General features: G+C 39.0%; 1 protein-coding gene and 1 long non-coding RNA gene across 4 annotated transcripts; both read right to left on the reverse strand.

Annotated features, from left to right (window-relative positions):
• Positions 1–1984: 1984 nt before the first annotated feature.
• chrna5 (cholinergic receptor, nicotinic, alpha 5) lies at positions 1985–9076 on the reverse strand. Of its 3 annotated transcripts, XM_076989473.1 has the most exons (10): positions 8973–9004; positions 8857–8895; positions 8516–8650; positions 5836–5987; positions 5622–5666; positions 4823–4932; positions 4504–4681; positions 4021–4353; positions 3445–3819; positions 1985–3279 (listed from the first exon to the last, which is right to left on the reverse strand). In XM_076989473.1, exons 2-10 carry the CDS (start codon positions 8858–8860, stop codon positions 3121–3123), a joined length of 1491 nt encoding a protein of 496 aa, XP_076845588.1. In that variant the 5' UTR covers positions 8861–8895; positions 8973–9004; the 3' UTR covers positions 1985–3120. The 3 variants fall into 3 exon arrangements, with proteins under 3 accessions (XP_076845588.1, XP_076845598.1, XP_076845607.1); XM_076989483.1 differs by lacking the exon at positions 8857–8895 and having other exon boundaries at positions 8978–9076; XM_076989492.1 differs by lacking the exons at positions 8857–8895; positions 8973–9004 and having other exon boundaries at positions 5836–5916; positions 8516–8641.
• A 10860-nt stretch (positions 9077–19936) lies between these two features.
• Positions 19937–21500, reverse strand: LOC143508798 (uncharacterized). Its single transcript, XR_013129477.1, has 5 exons — positions 21494–21500; positions 21219–21271; positions 20459–20483; positions 20277–20344; positions 19937–20144 (listed from the first exon to the last, which is right to left on the reverse strand). It is a non-coding gene; the product is annotated as an uncharacterized LOC143508798 (long non-coding RNA).
• Positions 21501–26831: the final 5331 nt, after the last annotated feature.

Below are 26831 nucleotides of genomic sequence, written 5' to 3' on the forward strand. Positions count from 1 at the left end.
ATCTGGGCTTCCATAACACCTCAGCAGTGCCACAGGCTGATCGCCTCCATGACACACCACATTGATGCAGTAATTAGTGCAAATGGAGCCCTGACCAAGTATTGAGTGCATTTACTGTACATGCTTTTCAGTAGGCCAACATTTTGGAATTAGTCATTTTTCCAGGTGGTCTTATATAATATTCAGATGTTCTGAGATAATAACTTTTAGGTTTTCATTGGCTGTAAGCCATAATCAACATGAACAGAAACACTTGAAATAGATCACTTTGATCATGAATCTATATAATATATGTATTTTGTATTGAATTACTGAAATACATTTTTTGATGGTATTCTAATTTATTGAGATGCACCTGTATGTATTTGGATTTTAGATCCATAAACTCCGTAGAGTTTAGTATTCTAAAATATGTAATTTCTTACATATTTTGTAGGATCATTTGTAGGATGCATTTGTGAGTGTGTGAAACATTTGCTTGCTTTCACACTGCTCATTTCCCCTGTAAAATTAGCATGGTGTTGATATGAAGATGAACTCTCACATTCAGCTGTACGCAGTGAAGTAACAACCCACTCTATCATCATCATCGTTTCTGTTTGGATGTTGAAGGAACCATTAAGCTGTAGAAACAGGCAGATGGAGTAATATTGCGAGTTCATTTTGAACACCTGCATGACAGAAGATGAGAAACGTTTTAATGAGACTGCTCTATATATCAAAATTTACATAATAAATATCTAAATCTTTGTCTAACAAATATATTTAAAATGAGTTTGCATATATTTGTATTTCTGGGCATACATGGAAATGAGCATTTTCTCTGCATTGCATAGTGGATTTATTATTACTGGTCATTGTCATGCATAATTACAATATTTAAATATTCTGTCTATGTAGTATTTGTGTCAAAATGATCGGTTACAGACACATACAGACTACTGTACATAGTGTCAACTGTCACTGTTGCATAAATATCTGTAAACATGGTGTCAAATCTGTGTTACTTGTCCATAAGAGTATGTGGAATGATAGGCTGGTTTGGCTTTATAATCCTGAAAAGAAACTGAAACTGATCATTATTTCCTTACATATAATGCATATTTTAATGCATAATTATGTAGGGAAGTGCACTACACTTATGGTGTTATATGTTATAAATGAGGGGAATTAGTAACATGGAACTAAAGCTAGCAGAACTGATGGAATATGCATAACCCTAAAATATTTTAAATGCCTTTTATAATTGTTTCGTATTGCGTGTTTGTGTGCGTTTGATTGTCACTGTGGCTGTTTTCTGTGGCTTGTTTGTGCCTTTGTGATGACAGGCCCCAAGGTCAAGAGGTGATAACATGCTCTGAGCTATGGCCTTCAAGGCCTCTCCCCCTCTCCTTCTCCCTCTCCCTCTCACATCTCTCTTCAATTCTCTCTCTCATTCTCCTTAAGCCTGAGCTCACTGCTGGGCCAATGCTAGAATAGCAGCCTCATGATAAAAAGCTCAACTTAAGATACCCCATAAGCACAAATGGATATCAAACACTTGAAGGTCAGTTTCCTGACTCTTCATCGCTGAATTACTAACACTGTCAAGTATATAAAGCCCTGTCAGATGCTCTAAATGTTCAGTGGCCATACACGTATTGTGTCCTTACACACAAGCCTACCCACTTAGGGAACACTGCCTCTGGGTTGTCCCTATTTAAACAGACTTTCAAGAAAGTAAGACCTATTCATGAAAGGAAGCATACCTTCTAAAAAGACTCATTAATTTGAAATAGTTTTGTCGAATTATAAGTGCAGTAGTGATACTAGAATATATCAACTAACAATTAGCTGTAAAGATAGTGTTTGCTATTTTATTGGAAGAATTTTAATTGATTGAAAAATAATCGACTGTCATGAAGACAAACATTCAGTCAATGGAGAGGTCCAATAGTTGGAGGTTGATTTTAATATTCATTTTTTAATACAGTAAGTGGTAAGAGTGCACAGAGCCTCTCAAACACAAGAGTTCACACTTATCCATAACACATTCCTAACAGGTGTAGTCAGGTGGATCCAGGGGAGGTGTTGGCAGGTTGGGACAGGTAGATACCAGAACCAGCGGACTAGACTGCAGGTGTAGTTTGAAAAGAGCACAGGTCGAGACACAGGCAGTGTGAAAGCCAGAGTTGTTAATATTTTGCAAAGAGGAAGTGAATACGAAGGTACTATCGAGGCCTGAGGGAGAGCGGTGATTGGACGAAAGGGAGGCAGGTGGGGCGGGGTAAGTGTTTTAGGTGAACTCAATCTTGTTTTCTGATTGAGTGTTGGTTAGAAAGTGGCGTTTGCAGATTGGTGGTGTTGGTGGTGGCCGTGGTGCTCTGCTCATTGGGAACATGAGCTCAGTTCATGACACTCAATATGAGAACAAAGACATGGTGACAAAAATATGAGATTAGAAAGAACCGGGTACATACAGTAAGGTGAATTTCCTTAGCGTGTGTCTTAGCAGTAGTAATTTGTTTATTTTATATGTATAAGAAAATAAATGAAAACATGAAACATGAAATACATGAAAACATTCACGACTCTAAATATAATACATTTTTACAATGTATTCATTGTAATATTTCATACAATATATAATATTCATACAATATTTCATTTATGCCTTTAAATATTTATTTTTGGTGGTTTTGCAAAATCATATATAATGGATATTAAATATGGATTTTAAGCAAAGACTTTTTCAAAAGAAATCTGACTACCATTTCTCAAATATCATTTACTGAATAGTTTACTGAGAGGTCTCGTGGCTGGAATCTCAAGCCGTATGTTAAAAAAACACAAAGAATCACACAATGGTGCATAACCTGCACATTCTGTAGACTAATTAAAACGTTCCAGTCCTATGTCCTAACTGAAATGTAAAGAGCCATTTGAGCTCCTCATCAAAGTGTATTATATATTGGGGAAAAATCCCAGTAGGGAACCTGCAATGATAGCAAGTGTTCATTAATTTTCCCAGTGCAAAGAAGACAGAAGATACTTAAATATTTGTAGTTCTACAATCATGAATTCATTGTAACTTCTTTCTTTGAGTCCTTTATTCACTCAGCTGTAAGGGACCTCCCTGGTTTAGCTAGTGCTACCAGCGTAGTCTGGGACAATGATGCTGGCCCATTTATAAATGACAGGAAGAAAAAGCAAAGCAGAACCCAGCACAGACACCGAGAGGAAGGACCACAGGAACATGCGGTCGATCACTTGAGCCACGAACTTCCAGTCTTGAACTACCTGAGGACAGAAACAGACTAGAAGTCACGCCTTGTTGCTAAGGTAGCCCACGAGTCTTAGATGGTGAAAGCAGACATAACTTGTTGGATATATATATATATATATATATATATATATATATATATATACCATATCTATATCACAGCTATTGTGTGGCACTCTTACCTCTCTGACTTCATTCTCCTTGACAATGTGGAGAGTGATGTAACGAATGGAGTCCAATGCCGCTTGCAGGCTATGCCTTGGGCCGAGCAGAGGCGTGGTCTCTCGGTTCAAACCTTTCCCGCAGCCTAACCCTACTGGTCCTCTGCTCTGCCCAGCTCTCTGGCTCCCTCCGGTGGTGGCATAGCGGTCGACATGGCCGCGCATGCACAGTAGCTTAGGCAGCCTGTGTAGGAAGATGCGACGGACCCAGGGCGCCATCCCGTGGTGCGTGGACGAGGAGCGGTGGTGGATATTGATGGCGAAGACTGTGATGACGATCGAAAGTGTGACGAAGATCATGGTGAAAACCAAATATTCGCCAATGAGCGGGATCACCTGGGCAGGAGTAGGAGTGGTGATTTAGCATGTAAGGAAATACAGGACAATAAAAAGTAGCTGTTTATTTATATTAATTACAGTAAATAATTTGTGTCTAATTTTAGAATCCACATAATATTTATATTTTCAGGAAAAATCATCACTTTGTTATTGCTAACGAAATAAATCATCTTGATGTAAGCGTGGTCCTTGTCCTACCTTGGAGGAGGACGGGATGATTTCCTCGATCACCAAGAGGAACACGGTGAGAGAGACCAGAACGGAGGTACACAGTGAGATCTTCTCTCCACAGTTGGATGGCAGGTAGAAGACCAAGACAGTCAAGAAGGACAGGCCGATGCAGGGGACGATGAGGAAGAGGGTGTAAAAGAGCGGAAGACGTCTGATGATGAAGGAGTAAGTGATGAAGGGGTAGGAGCAGGTGCCGTCCGACCTTAATCCCCGGCTGCCTGTAGCGGTTACAATCTCCCACACGCCATTGTCAAAGTAGTCCCGCTTATCCACATGGATGTCCTCCAGTAGGATGTCCACCTGGGAGACGCAAAGAACCGTGGACATCAGAAGCATTTGTACATACATCCTATTAAAACTTTGTAAGGTTTAGAAAAACAACTGATGCCCTACTGCAACAACAGCTATTAAGACGCATGTGTTTGTGTTTTAGTGTGTTGTGAAATAAACCTGTGTGCCATCATAGGTCCAGGAACCGAACTTCATGGAGCAGTTCTGAAGGTCAAAGGGGAAGAAGGTAACATCTATAGTGCAGGTGGACTTATAGTTAGCGGGCGGCGTCCAGGAGATGGTGCCATCATACTTCACCACAGCTTTAGTGACCGTGGCCTCAAACTGGCCATCTGCACTATTGAACGATAGAGTTTATTGTATAATAGATTTTGACTGACATTTAGCAATTAATCGGTGTCTGTTCAGTTTTTTGTGTCGTTCAACAGTTCTAATGCCAGTCTAAGAACAATAAATATTAGTCTAAATGACTACATACTTGTCATAAAGCACAATGTCTGGGATCCAGATCGAGTCCGATGGCACTCTGATAGATGTGATGCCCAGGTAGTGCTGAGGATTCCATCTCAGCTTCATATCGACCCATTCCTGCACGCACGCACACACACACACACACACACACACACACACACACACACACACACACACACACACACACACACACACACACACACACACATCAAGATCTAGAAAAACAGGTTCCCGGGTGCTATAAGGTTTCCTTTATTGCCTGATAATATGTGTGCTGCAGCAGTCTTCTGAGGCTCAGGGCTTATGATTTATGCTGAATATTTATTCCGATGTATTATTCCGCCAGGTTTTCTGCTTCGATGTTCACAGGGTTCACCCACACACCACTGAGCCAGGTGAAAACAGGCATATTTCAAATGCTGCCTTGACTGTCTGATGGGTCAAAGTTCATTCCTTCTGTCTGTGACCTTGTAAGCCCTGTTAGTGAACCCACTGTCCATCTGACCCTAATGGATGCAGCAGTACGCCAGCTGTAATCCCCACTGACTAATCAAGCTGTCAGAGGCAGATTCACAGAGGGGGGGGGGGGGGGGGGGGGGGGGGATGAAATGGGGGGGGATGAAACGAATGGGGAAAAATGAAATGGTGTCGCTACCATTATGATGCTTTCTGTGAGCAAGAGACATCGAAACCAATTCTCCAAAGAACAAGTATCATGAGATGTGTGTGTGTGTGTGGGGGGGTGTGCTGTAAGCGATGCAGGAGCTCTGTTGTAATGGGGGGGTGGGGGTGCTGTGATGCATTACCTGCTTCACCCACACGTTGGTGGTCATCAGTTGGTTCTTTTCATCCTTATATGTCAAGGTCATAAAAGTAATTAACATTTTTACACCACATTTACAGTACATCAAGAAGAAGACTGAATGGCATATCATCCACAATTTTAACAATTTTATTATCAGGCCTTTTGTAGAATATATACATATACATTTATTTATATAAACGGAAACACAGAATTACCACATCCACCAGCTGAGATATGGCCAGTCCAAAATTGACCCGGATGGTTGCGTTCAGGTCTTCCACTGGTCTCACCCATTTCTGGTAGTTAAAAAATAGATGCTTGAACAGCTTGTCTTCGGTTTTGGCATATGAGGAAAGCTTGGGGGGAGCTAAACACAACAAAAACACCCTGTGAACCTCAGTCCTGACCAAGCACGATCCACTGGGACACAGCCCAGGGTCTGAATTGTATATGTAAGACCACACGATCATCTTTCTTCGCAATGTCACTATTTCTGCGATTTATGAATGTCTGGGCTGATGCTTGGTCAATAACCCCATTTATCTAGTGAACACCCAAGACTTGAAGCATTTTGTGTGCCAAGCCCCTGATTTTCTATACAGGCAGGTCCTTACCCACTAAATATATTTCTGCAGTAAAACTACAAATATACTGGTGAATGAAGATGCCTATAAGACTTCTCACATATCTGTTTACAGGAGTATTTTCTGCTTGTTTTTGTCCTAGGTGTTTCTTATTGAATCTGACTTCCACTGCACTGCCTGAGATGTATAATAGAGCTGCTAATATAACAATATTTATTTAACAGTATTTATTTTATTTTATTTTATGAAGCCAGGACTATGATATTGGCATTTGTGTCGATAAAATTTTGCTCCCAGGATCTCCACACAATAAATAACCAAGGTCAAACAAGACATGTTCAACTAAGTGCATTGCTAAAATAGCATGTTCAGTTGCAAATGCAGATGTATGATATCAAGATGTGCAAAATTGGCTTTCAGAGATTCTGGGTTTTTTTTTTTTTGTAAACATCGTAATCTACAATCATTGTTAATCTTTATAGAATCTATTTAAAATCCAAACAGTAAAAGTAAATCAGCCTGAACATATCACTTCATATGAGCAAATCCTATTATATTATGGAAAACAGAAATGGCTGAGCTTGCAAAGAGAATAACAGGTTTGAAGGTCAACCATAAATGGCAAAGACCACACATTGATCATCTCTGTTCTTGACAGTGCAGAAGCAGAAATGAAAGGCATGTCTAGTTATCCTGCTGGCTGTGAGGTGCATTTGAGGAGTATTAAGTAATAAAGGCGTTGCTAAACATTCAGTTCCTGTTTGCTGTCTTTGCGGACAGAGCCTCAAAACCTGACATTAACATTTATGCATTTGTATTACGAATGTTTTCCATTATAGATTTGTGGAGTACACACTGAGGGAAGGTTCACCGGTCCCATAAATATTCCTAATAAGAGGTCATACTGTCATGTAATACACTACTCCTGGCACATAACATCAATTGACTGACTGTTCCAGCGTCTTGTACCTTCTGTACATTTTACCAGCCTTTGTTTGGCTCTTTCATGAGTGCCTTACTTTAGACCAAATGCAGCTGCCGTCCCTTTATAACCACATATATTTACATTTACACCAGATTCTCTTGTCCAGAACAAACAGCAAACATCAACCATGTGGCCATCGCAAACGTCACAATTGTGCAGCAGTTATTATAAGTGAACGAAGTTCTAGATCTATGGAGTAGGTATAGTAAACAACCCAGCATAGATTAAACAACTTGAAATATTTTGTTCTTTGAATATGTCTCAGACGTGTGAAAATGGGGCCATAAATTTCTGTATTATGTGACTGGCCAATTTTGCAGTCAACCCTCCACTGTCTGTCTGTGCTACCATAGATCAGGAGCTGTGTCTCTGGGACTTCTCAGTCGATACACAACTGATTGGCAAATTTGTCTTGCCTCCGGGCTCTGTCACAGCTGAACATAATACTGTAAAACCAAGGACTCTCAGGACCTTTGTAGTTTGTCCTGAAAATATTACAAACTGGTAAATAATTAAATAGCTAAAATTCATTTAATCAATAAATAATTAATGTACACTCATGTGCTAGATGTCAGTGATATTAATAATGTTCGCAACATCAGTTTTCTGTAGCCATTCTGGTGACATATAAACCTGCTTGACTACCAAACAAAAGCACACTAGCTCTGCAATGTCAGTACGTTTTAGGCCTGCTCTAACTGTTCTGTCTCCGTGAACAAGAACACTTTGCTCCTGTTCCTTACTGACATACTGACCTCAGTGACCGTGAGCTTAGATTTCAAATAGGTCTAAAAACACCACTTCTCTCAGTGTCGTGGGCAGCCTTAAAATATGAGTCAGGGAATTCACCAGAGCAATAAGAAATCAACACATACAGGACATACTGTAAAGTAAACCATTAAATTTGTACAAATGATATATGAAGTTTCTTCATGAGATCCAATCTGCTGACATCCATGCATGTGACCATGAGGTAGGGAGATTGTCCCAATGGTTTCTAACTGACAATTGAAATATTCCTCTGATTATGTATTGCTAGTGTTTACATGCTTTGAGTTTGCCAAACATATGGAAAGCTTGGTTACATCTCATTCAATCAGATATAAAATTGTAATGTTTTCCGCATTGTGCAATTTCGTTCTGAGTTCCAAAACAGCATCTTTGTTTTCTGTAGAACACTCAAATGAGTTCCTGCTGTAGAACAATAATGTCTGGAATCTGTCAGCCACGAGGTTATCCCCTCCCATAATCACGGTCTAAAGCTTTAATATGTATATAAGAATGAGGAGAGAGAGAGAGAGTGCAGGTAAAGTCACATGAACTCACCTAACGAGGAGCTCCGGAGGCAGCAGCAGGCGAGAAGAATCAGTCCGGAGCTTACGCCTTGAGCTGGTGCCATGATGCTTCTGGAGGCATCAGGGCAGCCGAGGAGGTCTTCAGAGTGCCATGACCACAACTGAGCTGAGCGGCATGCAGACAGAGCGTGAAGCTTAACGTGTGTAAATGCTGCCTGCTTTTTGTGTACTTGCAAAAACACGAAGTCCCACAGGACACGTTTGATCATGTACATAGATGTAGCAAGACACACATACATGCAAAATTCAATACACATGTATTGCACAAAAACATGCATAACATACTATGGAATAAGAAACATCTGCACTTACTCATTGTAGTGGTCCATGCATACGTTCTGGACTCGTGTACTTTGCATGCATGTTACACACAAACACATGCATGAAGACATTCAGTGGCTCCTCCCTCCCCCAACACGCCCTCTAACCTAACTGTGCGGAGAAGGAGGATGGGTCTTCAGTATTCTGCTACAGTGTTGAGCAGCTCAGTGCCCATGCCACCTAGAAGCCTCCCAGTGTGCTGCAGTTTGACTCACAGACGACACAGTCTCGGTGATCTTCTCCTCCTCTCTCCTCCCTCTCTGCAAAAGAAGCCCAGCCCTCTTTCTTCTGCCCCCCCACCACATACACGCTCACACACACACACATACACACACACACACACACACACACACACACACACACACACACACACACAAAGAGCCAATCAGAATGACTGACTTTCCCAAGTCTAGAAACACAGTCCACATTTTGGGGGAAAGCACATAAGCACATAATTGTGTGCAGGAGTTTGTTTTCTGTGTCATCACTTACATCTCATTCATGTTCACTCCATCTCATAATCTCACCAGGTATTCACATGTTCTCTCATGCATATCTTCCTACTCATTTAAAGTCAACTGCAACTAAATCACTTTCAATTATTGTGGAATTAAATATTATTCCTTAGATTTTCATATTTTCACTTTCAAACACATTTTTCGCTTTTTTGACATTTTAGCTTCATTAATAAAAAGTGCATGTGTACTCACAGCCCCCTAGTGTTCAGTAGTGTGTGTGTGTGTGTGTGTACTCACAGCCCCCTAGTGTTCAGTAGTGTGTGTGTGTACTCACAGCCCCCTAGTGTTCAGTAGTGTGTGTGTGTACTCACAGCCCCCTATTGTTCAGTAGTGTGTGTGTGTGCATGTGTACTCACAGCCCCCTAGTGTTCAGTAGTGTGTGTGTGTGCATGTGTACTCACAGCCCCCTAGTGTTCAGTAGTGTGTGTGTGTACTCAGAGCCCCATAGTGTTCAGTAGTGTATGTGTGTGTACTCACAGCCCCCTAGTGTTCAGTAGTGTGTGTGTCTCACAGCCCCTAGTGTTAAGTAGTGTGTGTGTGAGTACTCACAGCCCCCTAGTGTTCAGTAGTGTGTGTGTGTGTGTGTATTCACAGCCCCCTAGTGTTCAGTACTGTGTGTGCATGTGTACTCACAGACCCCTAGTGTTCAGTAGTGTGTGTGTACTCACAGCCCCCTAGTCTTCAGTAGTGTGTGTGTGTGTGTGTGTGTGTGTGTGTGTGTACTCACAGCCCCCTAGTGTTCAGTAGTGTGTGTTTACTCACAACCCCCTAGTGTTCAGTAGTGTGTGTACTCACACCCCCCTAGTGTTTAGTAGTGTGTGTACTCACACCCCCCTAGTGTTCAGTAGTGTGTGTGTGTACTCACACCCCCCTAGTGTTCAGTAGTGTGTGTGTGTACTCACAGCCCCTAGTGTTCAGTAGTGTGTGTGTGTGTGTGTGTGTGTGTGTGTGTGTGTGTGTGTGTGTGTGTGTGTGTGTGTGTACTCACAGCCCTCCAGTGTTCTCTGCATGGATGAGTTAAAGCACTAACAGACAACAAGATCGACACACGTTGAATGGAAATGAACATAACACTTCATGCTAGTGATGACACCACCCTACCTAATATGTTAAACCAGTTCTTTGCCTAGTTTGGTAACCAGTGCACTCTTCCACACTGCACCACCTGCGGAGGAACAGACACTGGTCCTACAACGCATTCAGGTCAGATCCACCCTGCAGACAACACAGTGGGTTCAGACAGAGGCTCCTGTTGGACATGCTTTTGTGCAACTACCAGAGGTATACACAAACATTTCCTACCTCTCACCACATTAAGCCACTGTCCCAACATGCTTTAAAACCTCCACAACTATTCCAATCCACAAAAAAATCTATGGTGAAATACCTCAGAGACCACAGCTGTGCTACATCAGAGCCATCATACCTTCGGATCTGGCCCAGCACCTGTAGATAAAATGATCCATGAAGGATGCGGTTACCATGGCACTCCACATGGAACTGAATCTGGGACAACCACACGTGCATGTGAAGATCTTAAATGTGGATCTTAAATCTGCCTTTGAGAACATAATCCCTCACAAACTGGTCAGAACAACTGGGAAGCTTAGAGAGATCGTTGTGGACTTGAGGAGAAATAAGAAGTCAGATAATTTCCTCCTTCACATATGTAGGAAAGCAGTGGAATGTGTGGAGAGCATTAGCTTAACTTAACCTAACATGGCTTCCTAACGCCTCATACCTCTGCAACGGGCACACCAGGGACTTCCTGAGGAAGTTGAATCAGATCTCCTGGTGAGCTTCTACTGCAGCACCATTGTGAGCTTCCTTTCCCAGTGCATGACCATGTGTCACCCTAGTTGCACAGTCTCAGAGAGGATCTGCATTGTGTGGCAAGACATATGGGTCCATACATGCACATAAAGAGACTGAGAAGCAGCTTCTTCCTGAGAGCCTCTATGAAACCTCCCTGACTACCCTCATCGCCCGCAGACGGGCACCTTGTACATTGCACTCCTGCACCTTGTACACTGCACTCCTGCACATCTCATGCATACTTTACACATTTATTACACAAATAAGTTTCTTTAATTTACATTTTATGGCATTTGGCAGACGCCCTTATCCAGAGCGACTTACATTTTAATCTCATTTTTTATATAAGTGAGCAATTGAGGGTTACGGGCCTTGCTCAGGGGCACCTCAGTCATAGGACAGGTCTGGGAATCGAACCCGGGACCCTTCGGTCACAAGACCAGTTCCCTAACCACCAGGCCATGACTGCATTAATAATTTACTTACTTACAAAATCCAGGTCCAGAAACTACAAATAAGATGCAGATTTGAGGCCACCTGGAATATCATTAAATAAATATTTTATGAGATATGGCAAGCAATGTTGAAAACAGTTCAATTTAATAATGTTTGTTTGTTCTAAGAAACTCATCACTGTTTATTTGGTTCTCTGGAACAATCTTTCTGAACGTTTTTTCATCATTCAAGTGCTGCTCCACCAGCACGTCTTGTGGTTTGGAACAACATGACAATATAGCTTGATGTGACACTGTAAGGCTGAACGCATATTTATATTTATAGTTTTGCAGCTTGCACCAGCAGTGTTTTGCTATTAAAGAGTTTATGTGAAGGTTTGGAAACTGTCAGTTGATGGCTGACAGTGACGGTTTCCATTGTTGTAGTTAAAATAAGGAAGCAGAAGACAGAACAGGAGTGCGTGATTAATTACATCTTCTCTAACCCACAAATGACCTTAACAAAAACATGAATGTATAACAACACTTTCACTGACATCTCTGTAAGTATTCTATTGTTATTAAGAATGAAATTGTGTTATTGTTAGTTGTGTTAGTGGTGAGAGTAGTCAGTTTCATCTGCATTTTTGTACCATATCATATACATAATTTCCATTTCAATGCAGCTGTCTCTCTGACCTCTATCTGTAAAGGCTCTAAGGCAGGGGTGGCCAACCCGTCAGAGACCAAGAGCCACTTTTTTTTTTTACTGTGTTACGGCAAAGAGCCACATCATACATGGGCATGTAAATTGTTGACTGGAAGGGGGGGGGGATTGGTGAGTGTAGATTGTTGACGGGGGGGTGTGGATGGACAAAAAAAAAAGTATTATATCACGATCGATCGATTGCCAGTAGTTTTATTAGTAACTCGGTAACTTAGAATTAGTAACTCGTGTGAGTGTGTGAAGACAGTCAAATGCATGTTTTCCACTACGCCGGTTTTAAAAGTATTATCGGCTCGCTAGGCTTGTAAACAAACCGCGCATCACGAAGATGTAGCAGTGTGTCGCCATCAGAGCTGATGAGGTAACCGGGCCACAGCACAGACCGTTTGTGCAGGTGAGCGCGCGGACCGGCTGGGAAGCCGCATGAAACCAGGCAAAAAATGCGGCTCGCGAGCCGCAGGTTGGCCACTCCTGCTCTAAGGCCTAATTGACAAAATAGTTTGGAAAGAACCTTTGTGTCTTCTGCAGGGAGTTCACACTAGCTGGTATTGATATTTACAATGTACATGGATGACTAATATATTTAAGATTGAAAGAGTGATTTTAGAATGATTGTAAATGAGAATAGTCTCAAATAAATGAAGAGTAAATATCTAATTTGAAATCACAGAAGAATGTGTGACTGTCACTGGGAGAGATGACAGGATGTATTTTAATCAGTGCTGTGATTAATCTCCTGTTGTTAGTAACCGCTGTATTGACATACCTCTGTTACATTTGTCTGCAGCACCTTTTATTCAGCACCTGCTTTCATGTATCTGTTTGAATCAGTTTGGACACTATATACATAATATGGAGATGCCAACAGTAGGTGGTGCTAGTGGGCCTTTCTGATTCAGGCAATGAAACTTAAAAAATCTAGACAATTCTTTGGACAACTCAATGTATAGGATTTGGTGTGTAGTAAACATAACCTGAAAAGATGTATATGCCAAGGAATGTACTGAAAACATTTTATTCATAATGAATCGTATTGTCTTGCTTGCATATCACAGAAAAAAATCACTTCAGTCAATCACACAATTAAAAAAGCACCGTGCTTGTTAATCTTATTTGTAAATGTTACAAATACAAAATTCTAATTTATCAGGCATACTGCAAGGCATGATGGACATACAGTATGTTCAGCTGTATATCACATGTATCTGATGTGTTATGTATGTGTTTAACAATTTCTCCAACAGCAGGTATGTTTAAAAGGCAGGAACACAATATGTCTGTGGAGATTTAGTCTGGCCAGAGTAGATCTACTATAATTGATGTAGATCACCTACAACAACTCACAAGTCAGAGTAGCCATTAATAATTAAGGTGCATTTTCAATATTTTAAGGGTTATTATTTTTTGCATTTTCTGCCTTCAGTATTTCTTTAATACTGTACAGATTTAGATTTTGCTCATCATCAGGTCATCAGGTTGATCTTGAATTTGCATTTAATACTCTTAATGTCACAGGATTTTGGAGCAGTAATAAATGACTGTACCTAATATTGTACTGCATCAATTGATTCATATATAGGGAATTCAACACAAGTTTCCTTTTTCTTTTTCTGTACTTTTCCGTAGACTGGTTGTGTAGTCTTGTCCTTTGAGACTGGAATTTTTTCACCCATACAGAACAATTAAGTCAGATTAAAAAGAAATTATAGTCATGACCATAAACATTACTTACTTGACAGTATGCACACATAATGTATCACACATACCTGCATTGAACGCCAAGCTATATATCTCATTTTCCTGTGCAAGACAGCACACCTTACTGTCAGCACTCCTTGGAAGAGAACAACCAGGGATTCATTAAATATGGAACAGAAAAAATATCTCCTAATTCACTAGAATTCCAGAATCATCCCACAGAGAATCATATGTTACATACCGACATGTGTCTTGTGTTGTATTAACTGTGGGTTTAAAAAGAAAGAAAATTACACACACATACAGAGAGAGAGAGAGAGAGAGAGAGAGAGAGAGAGAGGGAGAGAGATAGAGAGGGAGAGAGATAGAGAGCTACAGCTGAACTCCTGCGCATTTGTGTAATTATCCATTCAGCAGTGCAATGCCTATAATGATGAACAAGTGTCTAAAGCTAATGTTGGTAAATGTAGGTCTTCTCATCATTGCAAAACTTGGTCTAAATATATTTGCTCTTGTGCACAAAATTATTGATTCAAACTACTCTATTTAGCTTGAAATGGATGTTGTATTTTAACCCCTTAGTTTACACCCTGTGCTTTACCTCGTATGTCTTGTATTGTAGAGTATTGTATGTCATCATTGGACCCCTCCCTGTAACATTTATGACATAAATCAAACACACACACACACACACAGTAAATGTTATTATCTGTGTTTTCTAAAGTTTACTCTGTGAGATATGTACAAGAATTCTGATGTACCTGTATTAACATGTACCTGTGCAAATAGCAGTAAATCTGTAAATAACAAAAAAATTACACAAACCATACCCTGCTGTTGTCTGTTCCACGTGCTCTGAACATTGAAAACAAATGAGTAAATAATGAGTACATTTATGGACCACAATGAAAGTAACATTATTATGAAAATGACCTTTTATACAGATTTATTTCTTTATTCAATGTTTAAATTTCATTATTTTAAATTTAATTTAATTTAATGAACATTAAGTACATGACAAAGTACAAAGTACAAATACAAATCAGCCAGTTAACATGACTTACTTGTAAAAATCATGAGTCTGTAATGATATATTCCATAGATAATTACCCCAAGCAAAAGCAAAGTTATAAGGGACACAGTTATCTGTTTCACAGGTCCTGGGTTATATGTATTTGTATCTGTATCTGTATCTGCCAATACAAGAATGAACATGGAACAATTTTCAAATTAGATCAGACAGTTCAACATTTTTATCTTGATGCTTTTATCTGTATTAATATATACTGGCATCAATGTTTTATAACAGGAAAATTGAAAACAGCTGCTACAATATATTTACAGAATGTGGTCATTGTGGTCAACAGTGGTCAACTGGATCATAACCGAAGCAATAGAATTTATAAATATAGGAGTGACTATATAACATTTCTTTAGTATGCACATGTTAAATATTTGAAATACATATTAAATTATTCCATGTTTTAACATATGTTTTTACATAAACCATGCATAATACATTTAAGATGCATTTTCTCATGTTGGTGTTTTGATGTTGATGAAGATGTTATTAGTTTACACTTAGTTTGCTTTAGTACATTTTGGAAGAATCTTTAAAAACTCATACCACATAGTCATAGACTTGGATTGTTGTATGTTTTAATGCCATTACATTCAGTTGCTAGGTTAAATTTCTTATTACATTTCAATTAAGTACATGATGGACTGAAATAGTGTCTCTGGTCATGTGTGTTTCTGTTTCTGTTTACTTTAAACTCAGATCTGTTTAGCAAGTTAACATTACTTAATCTTAAATGTCATGATTTAGTAGTGATATATTCCAAGGAAAACTGTCCCAACCAAAAGCAACATTCCAAGATACACAATTATGTGTTTGCAAATATTTATCACCTAAAGTAGCTGAAATAGAAGCATCTGTTAGTACCTGAACGAATACTGTTCGCTTCTTATCAGTCTTCTGATCTGTCTGCTTCACTCTTTTCTTTGATTAAAGGCTGTTTGTAGCTGTAGTGCTGAGATTCTTTGGGAAACTCATTGAACTTCATGATGTTGTACTTTAAATAAGGGAAAATTCGAATCTCTTACCATAAACCTGGACGTAGATTGCTGAATGTCCTGAAGCCATCACTTCATTTGGAGGACGTTTGTGAATTGAGCACACACAACTGTAATACCCAGAGTCCAGCGATGAAATACCTCTCAAAATGAAGGTATGTTCATCTTTTTTTCCAAGTAGTTCCATTCTCACTCCAACACCATTTTTGCACAAGTACATGTGAATCTGGTCACTTGGTTCCCTTTTGTTAATGATGCTACACTTGAATTTTAAATCTTCTCCAGCTTTCACATTGGAGCTTCCATATATTTCTGCTGAATGGAAATCATCTATTGAAAAAACAATATTAATTACAATAAACTTTACATAGCACTTTTTAAACCATGCACTTAAAAGCTACTTTAAAAAACATGTTTAAAAAAGTTTTTAAAAAGGGGTTAAAATGTTCAAAAATTATGTAGTATAAAGAGAATACAAACAAGTTCAAAACAATAACATCAACTGAGATCAGAACTGCTAAAAAGAAATCAGGATTTGTTTTATTTTTGTAATTATTCTTAGCTAAATTAGCAATAAAAATCATGTAATGAGTAGGACAAAAAGACCAAAATACCTTTAGATTGAGATACTGTTATGGTCATCATTAATAACATATCTTTTCAAAAACACAAAAGAGAAAACATTTCATCCAATATATTTTAATAGAAAATCCAAAATATATTTTCTGCAAGCTATGATAATAAATTATATAAATATTGGTGTATTAAATTCTACAGTCACCTTAAAATTTTAACTGAATGTTAAATATTTTAAATGTTCAAATATAAGAGGTTACTCACATACTGTGATGCACCACATGTCCATCATTGGTCAAACCTTTACTTCAACCACACTAAAAACCTTTTTTTGCCTTTCTTATTTAGCTGAGGCTCTAAGTCAGCCACACTTGAAAACTGAAACAGCTTGTGCTTTTAATTTTTACTTCGAACAGGATCACAATCTAAAATAAAAAAGATGGCTACCTACGTTTGCTGTTTTTACTTCCTGCTGAAAGATAATGACAAAACCAGTATACATCCACCTACATGTACAGTATATAGACCATGCTGCTGGTAGCTGTTGGATTATATCTCATAAAAACACCCAAGGTGATCAACTGCTTTGTGGTTCACATGAGTTAAAACAAGGTCACGTGATATCAGGAGCGGATAAAACTGGAGTGCTACACAAGAGACCTTTAAGGTTTGTAGCAAAATTGATTAACTATGAGTTATTATAAGATTATTGATTATTGACACAGATTCCAGGGAAATGTGTTTTTGAGAATTGTGGCAAATAAATGAAGGCCCGCGGGTGACTCATGACGTCCTTGGTGACCCCTGGTCTGGAGTGTCACTGGGAGAGATGACAGGATGTATTTTAATCAGTGCTGTGTTTAATCTCCGGTTGTTAGTAACCGTTGTATTGACACACCTCTGTTACATTTGTCTGCAGCACCTTTCATTCACCACCTGCTTTCATGTATCTGTTTGGATCAGTCTGGACACTATACACAATATGGAGTTGCCAACAGTAGGCTGGTAGTGCTAGTGGGGCTTTCTGATTCAGGCTATCAGGAAACTTAATAAATCTAGACATTTCTTTAGACAATTCAATGTATAGGCTTTTGTGCATAGTAAAGATAATAACCTGAAAAGATCTGTATGCCAAGGGATGTACTGAAAACATTTTATTCATAATTAATCGTATTTGCTTGCTTGCATTTCACTTCAGTCATTCACACAATTTAAAAAATCACCCGGCATCACAGCAGATCAAGTTTCTTATGGAATGAAAATAGCAGGCACATACACTACCTTTCAAAAGTTTGGGGTCACCTAGACAATTTTGTGTTTTCCCTGAAATCTCATACTTTTATTTATCAAATGAGTTGCAAAATGAATAGAAATATAGTCCAGACATTGACAAGGTAGAGATAATGTTTTTTTTTTTTTTTTATAATTTTCTACTTTAAACTTTGCTTTCGTCAAAGAATGTTCCCTTAGCAGCAATTACAGCATTGCAGACCTTTGGCATTCTAGCTGTTAATTTGCTGAGGTAATCTGGAGAAATTTCACCCCATGCTTCCAGAAGCTGCTCCCACAAGTTTGATTGGGTTAGAGGGCACGTTTTTCGTACCATACGGTCAAGCTGCTCCCACAACAGCTCAATGGGGTTGAGATCTGGTGACTGCGCTGGCCACTCCATTACCGATAAAACACCAGCTGCCTGCTTCTTCTCTAAATAGTTTGTGCATAATTTGGAGGTGTGCTTTGGGTCATTGTCCTATTGCAGGATGAAATTGGCTCCAATCAAGCGCTGTCCACAGGGTATGGCATGGTGTTGCAAAATGGAGTGATAGCCTTCCTTATTCAAAATTCCTTTTACCTTGTTCAAATCTCCCACTTTACCAGCACCAAAGCAACCCCAGACCATCACATTACCTCCACCATGTTTGACAGATGGTGTCAGGCACTCTTCCAGCATCTTTTCAGTTGTTCTGCATCTCACAAATGTTCATCTGTGTGATCCAAACACCTCAAACTTTGATTCATCTGTCCATAACACTTTTTTCCAATCTTCCTCTGTCCAATGTCTGTTCTTTGTTCAGACATTTGTTCTTTTGCCCATATTAATCTTTTTCTTTTATTAGCCAGATATGGCTTTTTCTTTGCCACTCTGCCCTGAAGGCCTGCATCCCAGAGTCGCCTCTTCACTGTAGACGTTGACACTGGCGTTTTGCGGGTACTATTTAATGAAGCTGCCAGTTGAGGACCTGTGAGGCGTCGATTTCTCAAACTGGAGACTCTAATGTACTTGTCTTCTTGCTCAGTTGTGCAGCGGGGCCTTCCACTTCTCCTTCTACTCTGGTTAGAGCCTGTCTGTGCTCTCCTCTGAAGGGAGTAGTACACACCATTGTAGGAAATCTTCAGTTTCTTGGCAATGTCTCGCATGGAATAGCCTTCATTTCTCAGAACAAGAATAGACTGTCGAGTTTCAATTGAAAGTTGTCTTTTTCTGGCCATTTTGTGAGTTTAATCGAACCAACAATTGTAATGCTCCAGATTCTCAACTAGCTCAAAGGAAGGTCAGTTTTATAGCTTCTCTAATCAGCAAAACTGTTTTCAGCTGTGCTAACCTACTGTACTTGCACAAGGGTTTGCAAGGGTTTTCTAAATATCCAATAGCCTCCTTACACAGTTAGCAAACACAATGTACCATTAGAACACTGGAGTGATGATTGTTGGAAATTGGTCTCCATACATCTATGTAGATATTGCATTAAAAACCAGATGTTTACAGCTAGAATAGTCATTTACCACATTAATAATGTATAGAGTGTATTTTTGATGCATTTAATGTTAGCTAAATTGAAAAAAACTGCTTTTCTTTCAAAAATAAGAACATTTCTTAGTGACCCCAAACTTTTGATTGGTAGTGTATAGGCCTACTGGTCTTGTGACCGGAGGGTCGTGGGTTCGATTCCCAGACAGGCCATGACTGAGGTGCCCTTGAGCAAGGCACCTAACCCCAACTGCTCCCCAGGCGCCGGGCTAGGGCTGCCCACCGCTCTGGGCACGTGTGATCCACAACCCCCTAGTAATCACTAGTGTGTGTGTGTTCTGACTGCACAGATGGGTTAAAAGCGGAGGACAAATTTCGATTGGGCTGTAAAACTTCCTTAAATATTTTTTAATACAGATTTAGGTTTTGCTCCTCAGTACACGCTGTCATTAGGTTGATCTTGAATTTGCATTTAATGCTCTTAAGCAGGACGTTGTAGCAGTAACAAATGACTTTACCTAATATTGTATTGCATAAATTGATTCATACATAGGAAATTCAACACATGTTTCTTTTTTCCATATCTGTACTGTTGGATACTTGTTGCTTAGATTTCCTTTTCTGTTTCTGTACTTTTCCGTAAACTGGTTGTGTAGTCTTGTCCTTTGAGTCTGGAATTGTTTCAGCTATACAGAACAATAAAGTCAGATTTTCACAGCATTATTAATGCCCCCCTGATAGATTATTATATATTCTATAATTAAGAATTTATGGTCAAGAACACAAATGTATATGTACACATAATGTATCACACATACCTGCATTGAAGGTTAAGCTATATATCTCATTTTCCTGTGCAAGACAGCACACCTTACTATCAGCACTCCTAGGAAGAGAACAACCAGGTATTCATTAAATATGGTTGTTTTTAACAGAAAAAAAGATCTCCTAATTCACTAGAATTCCAGAATCATCCCACAGAGAATCAGATGTTACATACCGACATGTTTCTCGTGTTGTATTATCTGTGGGTTTAAAAAAAAAGAAAATTACACACACACACACACACACACACACACACACACACACACACACACACACACACACACACACACACACACCACTCTACTAGGAACAGCTGGACTTCTGCTTATTTGTGTAATTATCCATTTAGCAGTGCAATGCCAAAAATTAAGAGGGCTTGGTTTTAACCCTCAGAAGTCCAGGGCCCTTTTTTCTTTTTAAGCATGTTTTCATAAATTTGTCTCAACATCCTTAAAGCTTCACTCAGTGCTTACATCAGGATGAGGAAACATTTTCAATTGCATGATCTTGACTGTGGAAGTACAGTTCTACACATGGAAATGTGTTAGCATGGCGTTTCCAGTTAGTACTGGATTAGTACTAGATTAGGTAACTTTAAAAAATTCGTTTAATAACTGAGAAGTATTATTAATCAGATCAGGTATTCCATAATTGAGTTGCAATACTCATCTTAGTGTGGTTTCCCATGATATCATAGTACCAGTATAGAATGAAAATCATATTTAATTCAACATGCAATGTTTTCTGAAGATATCTAGGGGAATTTAAACTGAGGTTGTTTCTACCATGGCATTTTGGTAAATGTAGGTCTTCTCATCATTGCAACCCAGTATAAGAATATTTGCTTTCTCGTAAGCAAGTTATTGATATCGTATTTCAACCCACTCCGTAGTTTACTGTCTGTGTGTAAAGCCAGAAAAATCAGGATGTTTTACCTTGTACGTCTTGTATTGTAGAGTATTCAAACATCTCATCTTTGGACTCCTCCCTGTAACATTTATGACATAAAACATATGCACATACAGTAAATGTTATTCTTTCTATATATAAAGTTTACTCTGTGAGATATGTACAAGACATCTGATGTACCTGTATTAACATGTACTTGTGCAAATAGCAGTAAATCTCTAAATCTAAAAAAAATTATATTTGCTTAACAAAAATAGTTTCAGTAAGTATGATTTATCTGCAGGGTGACAACAAACCATACCCTGCTGTTGTCTGTTCCACGTGCTCTGCACATTGAACCAAAGAAGCAAATAATTTCAATGTAGATTACAACAATTTATGGATCACAATGAAAGTAACATTATTATGAAAATGACATTTTATACAGTTTAATTTCATTATGAAATTATTAAATTTCTTATTAAATTTAATGTACTTGACAAACAACAAAAGTGGTGCAAACTAGTACAAATCAGGCAGTTAGAATGACTTACTCTTAAAAATCATGATTCTGTAATGATATATTCCATAGAAAACTATCCCAAGCACAAGCAAAGTTACAAGAGACAATTATCTGTTTCATACGTCCTGGGCTCGATGTATCTGTCAATACAGGAATGAACATGAAACAATTTTCAAATATATATATATATACAAATATATATACAAATATATATATATATATATATACATATATATATATATATATATATATATATATATATATATATATATATATATATATATATACATTTATTTATTTTTATAGGAGTGACTATAACATTTCTTTAGGATGCACAAATTTGCATTTGAAATTCATATTCAATAGCCATTACCTTCAGTTGCTTAACTAAATTTTAATTAAGTACATTCTGGACTGAAAAAGTGGCTCAGGTTGTGTTTCTGTTTACATTCTCAGATCTGTTTAGCCAGTTAAGATGACTTACTCTTAAATATCATGATTCAGTAGTGATATATCCCAAAGAGCTGTCCCAACCAAAAGCAAAGTGGCGCTATTCAACCTCAGGCCACCAGAGGGCTAATCAAGCTAAACGAGAAACACCTGCGTGACAGCCCTATATAATCAACTCCATCCAGGAAACCAGTTGCCAAATTGTTTGTTCAGAGTTCAAAACTACAGCTCGGCTGGTATTTTTGAGGTAGAGGTTGCGGGACTTGCTCTCAGGCCTGTTTTTCTCCTTGAGTCTTTCTTTCTCTGGTCTCGGGTTGTTTTCTCAGTTTCTCCAGAAAATGTTGGACTAGTTTGTCCTTAAAAGGACTGTTTTTGCTTCACTGAATGAAAGAGCCTGGCGTCCTTTAAGAGATTTTGCCCCTTTCTTTTCATCCTCTATACCCCCCATACTCAAATAGCGGCCCACGGGCATCTATGAAAAGTGTTTTTTTTTAGGAATCTTTTTTTTCAATCGCGCTATCCGCTCTTATTTTGAAATCGTGCACCGCGATCTCCAGACGATGCCGGGGATTGCCCCGTTACCGGCCCCGTCAGTGATTCAAAAAATTAAATGTGGCCCTTCATCATTTCTCTTTGAGTACCCCTGCTCTATATCTTCTGGCTGTTTTCACTAGGGTTGCAACCTGTCCCGGTTTTCCCGGGCTGTCCCGGTTTTCCTTCTTTTTAATATTCAGTCCCGGCAAAAAAAAAAAATCATATAATGTCCCAGTTTAGGTTAGTTCAAACGACTATTTAGACTGTTTCTGCACACTTAAAATCCGTCTTTTTTTCTCGCTGTGTCCATTTTACACCCACCCCCGGTAACATTTTACGTTCGCCACCCCATCTCCCCCCAAACCCCCGTGTACAATTTACGTTCCCGTATGACAGAGCGTCCTTGTTTTTTGTCAGACCTAGGTGGCAACCCTAGTTCTTACTCCCAGTTAGGTAAACTCAGCAATTGGGTCCTACCTACCCAAAACCGTGTGGTGGCTAACCCAGTTCACCCCTGACTAGCCATCCCATTACACAAAGTTCAAAAAGACACTATTATGTGTTTCCCATAATCTGTGTGCAAATATTTCTCACCGACATGGTTGGTAGCAGACGAAAGTAATGTAGAAGCATCTGTCAAATGAATACTGTTTGTGTCTCTTGTCAGTCTGTCTGTTTGCTAACCAACATCCAGGCCCGTTGACAGTCTTGCTGGGGCCCGGGACAAGAAAGTTTCATGTGCCCCCCCCCCCTCCCCCCCCTCTGTAGTATATAATATAGCCAAACATCAAAGCTGTTTCTGACAGCTTACTGGTTTATACTTGACGCGTCGCGGCGCGAGGGTCCGCGCGGCGAAAATTACGTAATCGCAATGGCAACGCCACTAGGCCTCACGCGCTGTCGATTCGCGAGGTCGTGCACCTCTCGAATTTTGTAACTTCGCGCACGCCGCGCTTCAGCGCAATGAACAAAGTCATGTTTGCAGGGTTCATACACCTTTACAAGATGGAATTAAAGCACTTGTACGTCACTTTAAAAGTCCATTTCAGTATTTCCCAGCACGTTAAACTTTTTTAAAAACATTTTAGTTTAAAAGTTAAATATACTTGAAATGATTTGAAATAATTCGCTTTTTATCACATTATTTAATGGTTGTTTATTTTCAAAACGGCCAATCTTAACGTCTTCACGTTCTCTGTTTTGTCCTGGAATTACAATAGGCTCGTATTTGTTAACGTAATACAGGAACTGTTCAGTCAGATAGCTATTTGTTGTGAAACAAAGTAGTTACAATTTCAAGCATTTTCAAGTACTTTAGCCTAAATTCCAGCATTATTCAAACCTGGAACACAATGCAACATTAAAATTCGTCAGGTAAATGTTTTTCCTTTCTTTTCTGCGCTCCAGATTTCTGTATTTACTTTAACGATCCACCACTGTATTTCCCGCTGTTGGGCGGGTACCAGCCGGTTACGGTGCTGGATCAAACCATTTTTCAGTGTGAGGCGGGGGTGTATGCACTTAATGGAAAATATGCAGATAGGTAAGAAAAAAACATATATTTTAGCCATTTAGCTTATTTTGAGTAAGAAAGTTATAGTAATGAAAGATTTCAAGATTATTTAAAATTATAGACTTTAAATAAAAATAAATTGCTGGGCTCTTTGATGGGCCCCCCTGGCGTTGGGGCCCAGGACAACAGACCCGGTTGTCCCCCCCTGTCGACGGGGCTGCCAACATCTCTTTGGATCACTTGAGTGACTATCTCAGCACAATTAGTTTCAGCCCTCTTCTTTGATTAAATGCTGTTTGCAGCTGTAGTTTCTTTGGGAAACTCAATTAATTTCACATTGTTATACTTTAAGAAATCTCAAATCTCTTACCAATGATCTGGATGTAGATGGTTTGTCCTGATGTAATCACTTCATTTAGAGGAAGTTTGTGAAGTGAGTACACACAACTGTAATTACCAGAGTCCAATGATGAAATATCTCTCAATGTGAAGGTATGTTCATCTTTTTTTCCAAAGATGTTCCATTCTCACTCCAACACCATTTTTGCACAAGTACATGTGAACCTCATCACTGAATACCCTTTTGTTAATGATGCTACACTTCAAGTTTAAGTCTTCCCCAGCTTTGACAGTGGAGCTTCCATAAATTTCTGCTGGCAGGAAATCATCTATTGAAAAAATAATATTAATAAAAATAAAAAATATTTATATTGCACACTTTTAACATGTGCTCCAAAGGTGCTTAAAAATGTGTTTTAAAAATGCTTAAAAAAGAGGGGCTAAACATTTGTTAAAAAAATTAAGTATAAAGAGAATACAAACAGTTCAAAACAATAACATCAACTGGGATCAGATCTGCTAAACAGAAATCAGGATTTGTTTTATTTTTGTAATTATTCTTAGCTAAATTAGCAATAAAAATCATGTAATGAGTAGGACAAAAAGACCAAAATACCTTTTGACTGAGATACAGATATGGTCATCATTAATAACATATCTTTTCAAAAACACAGACAAAACTTTCAATTTTAATAAAAAATGCAAAAAAATTTTTTTGAAAAGGTATGATACTGACAGAAGTTACTTACATACTGTGATGCACCACATGACCATCGCTGCACACCGTTACTTCAACTTCCAGCCCACTCACTGGAAACTCAGTCCTTCAGTTTATTATTGTTGAACTAAATGCTTTATGCATACATTTGCATTCTGCATCTGATAACTATGCTAACCACACTGAAAACCTGTTTTTGCCTTTCTGTGTTAGAAGAGGATCTATTTTAATCAGCCACACTCGCAAACAGAAACAGCTTGTGCTTTTCATTTGCACTTTGAAAATGGTCACACAATCTCTGTTTTACTTCTGACTGAAAGACTAACAACAAAGCCAGTGCACACCCACCTACTCATCCTCAAGCCACCACAGGTGAGACAGATGAATGCACGCACATAGAACCACACCCAAAGAAAATACATATATGGACCTAAAATGGACTCTATGGCAAGCAATGTTGAAAACAGTTTAATTTAATAATGTTTGTTTGTTCTAAGAAGCATATTGCATGTACTGTTTATTTGGTTTTCTGGAACAATCTTTCTAAAAGTTTTTTCATAATTCACATGCTGCTCAACCAGCACGTCTTGTGGTTTGGAACAACATGACAATATAGCTTGATGTGACACTGTAAGGCTGAATGCACATTTATATTTATAGTTTTGCGGCTTGCACCAGCAGTGTTTTGCTATTAAATAGATTGTGAAGGTTTGGAAACTGTCAGTTGATGGCTGTGTGACGCTGAGTGCGCGTCAACTAATGAGGCGGCACAGAACAAAAATAAACACTTTTATACATTTTATTGTGCGCTGTTCACAAGTGAAACAAACACAATACATACATGGACGTGGACTACGTAAACACCCCCGCAAGAGGAGGGTCTGTAGCGTGACAGAGCCCCCCACTAAGGGCACTACCCATCCCAGGGTGCCAGCGAAGCTATAATGCCCCGGATCCACACCAATGGATGGGTCTGGAGCTGCCGGTGACGCGTCTGGGAGGGATTCGCCCCCAGTGGAGAATCCACCACGAACAGCCTAGAATACCCTCCCTGGGAAGACAGGGGGAAAGACATTAGAGAAACATAATGGTACATTTACGAAAACGCAGACGGGCACATTTATTAACATGGGAACTGTAGTGTTCTTATAATAAAAGTAACATATCGCGAGATTAGAGTAGTGATGAACGCAAGATCACTAACGAGACTAGAAGGATAGAAAATTTTCGCAAGCTCCAGGTAGCTCCAGATAGCCCACTCCCCTGCTGTGAAGAGATTAACGCCCTTTGTCTTGTTAATGTGTGGAGTGCGGTGGAATGCGGCTCACCCCCAAGCTCACACGACTCCCACAGCACCTAACGTGAAACAACTTCATATGATAACCTTGTTACAAGCAGACTGTATATCTTACCGATCCTACAACAAACAGCAGAACATTTTTAGACTCGTGTTTCAAAAGTTTAAATTCAAGCGCATGTAGAAAAGAAAGTTCACTAAAGTCCTGCTAAAAACAAATAAATAAAAGTTTGAATCTCGCTCTTTGTTCGTTTCTTTTACTATCCTATAAAATATTTGTTGTAAT

This window comes from Brachyhypopomus gauderio, chromosome 2 (assembly GCF_052324685.1).
Source record: "Brachyhypopomus gauderio isolate BG-103 chromosome 2, BGAUD_0.2, whole genome shotgun sequence".
Classification (NCBI taxonomy): domain Eukaryota; kingdom Metazoa; phylum Chordata; class Actinopteri; order Gymnotiformes; family Hypopomidae; genus Brachyhypopomus; species Brachyhypopomus gauderio.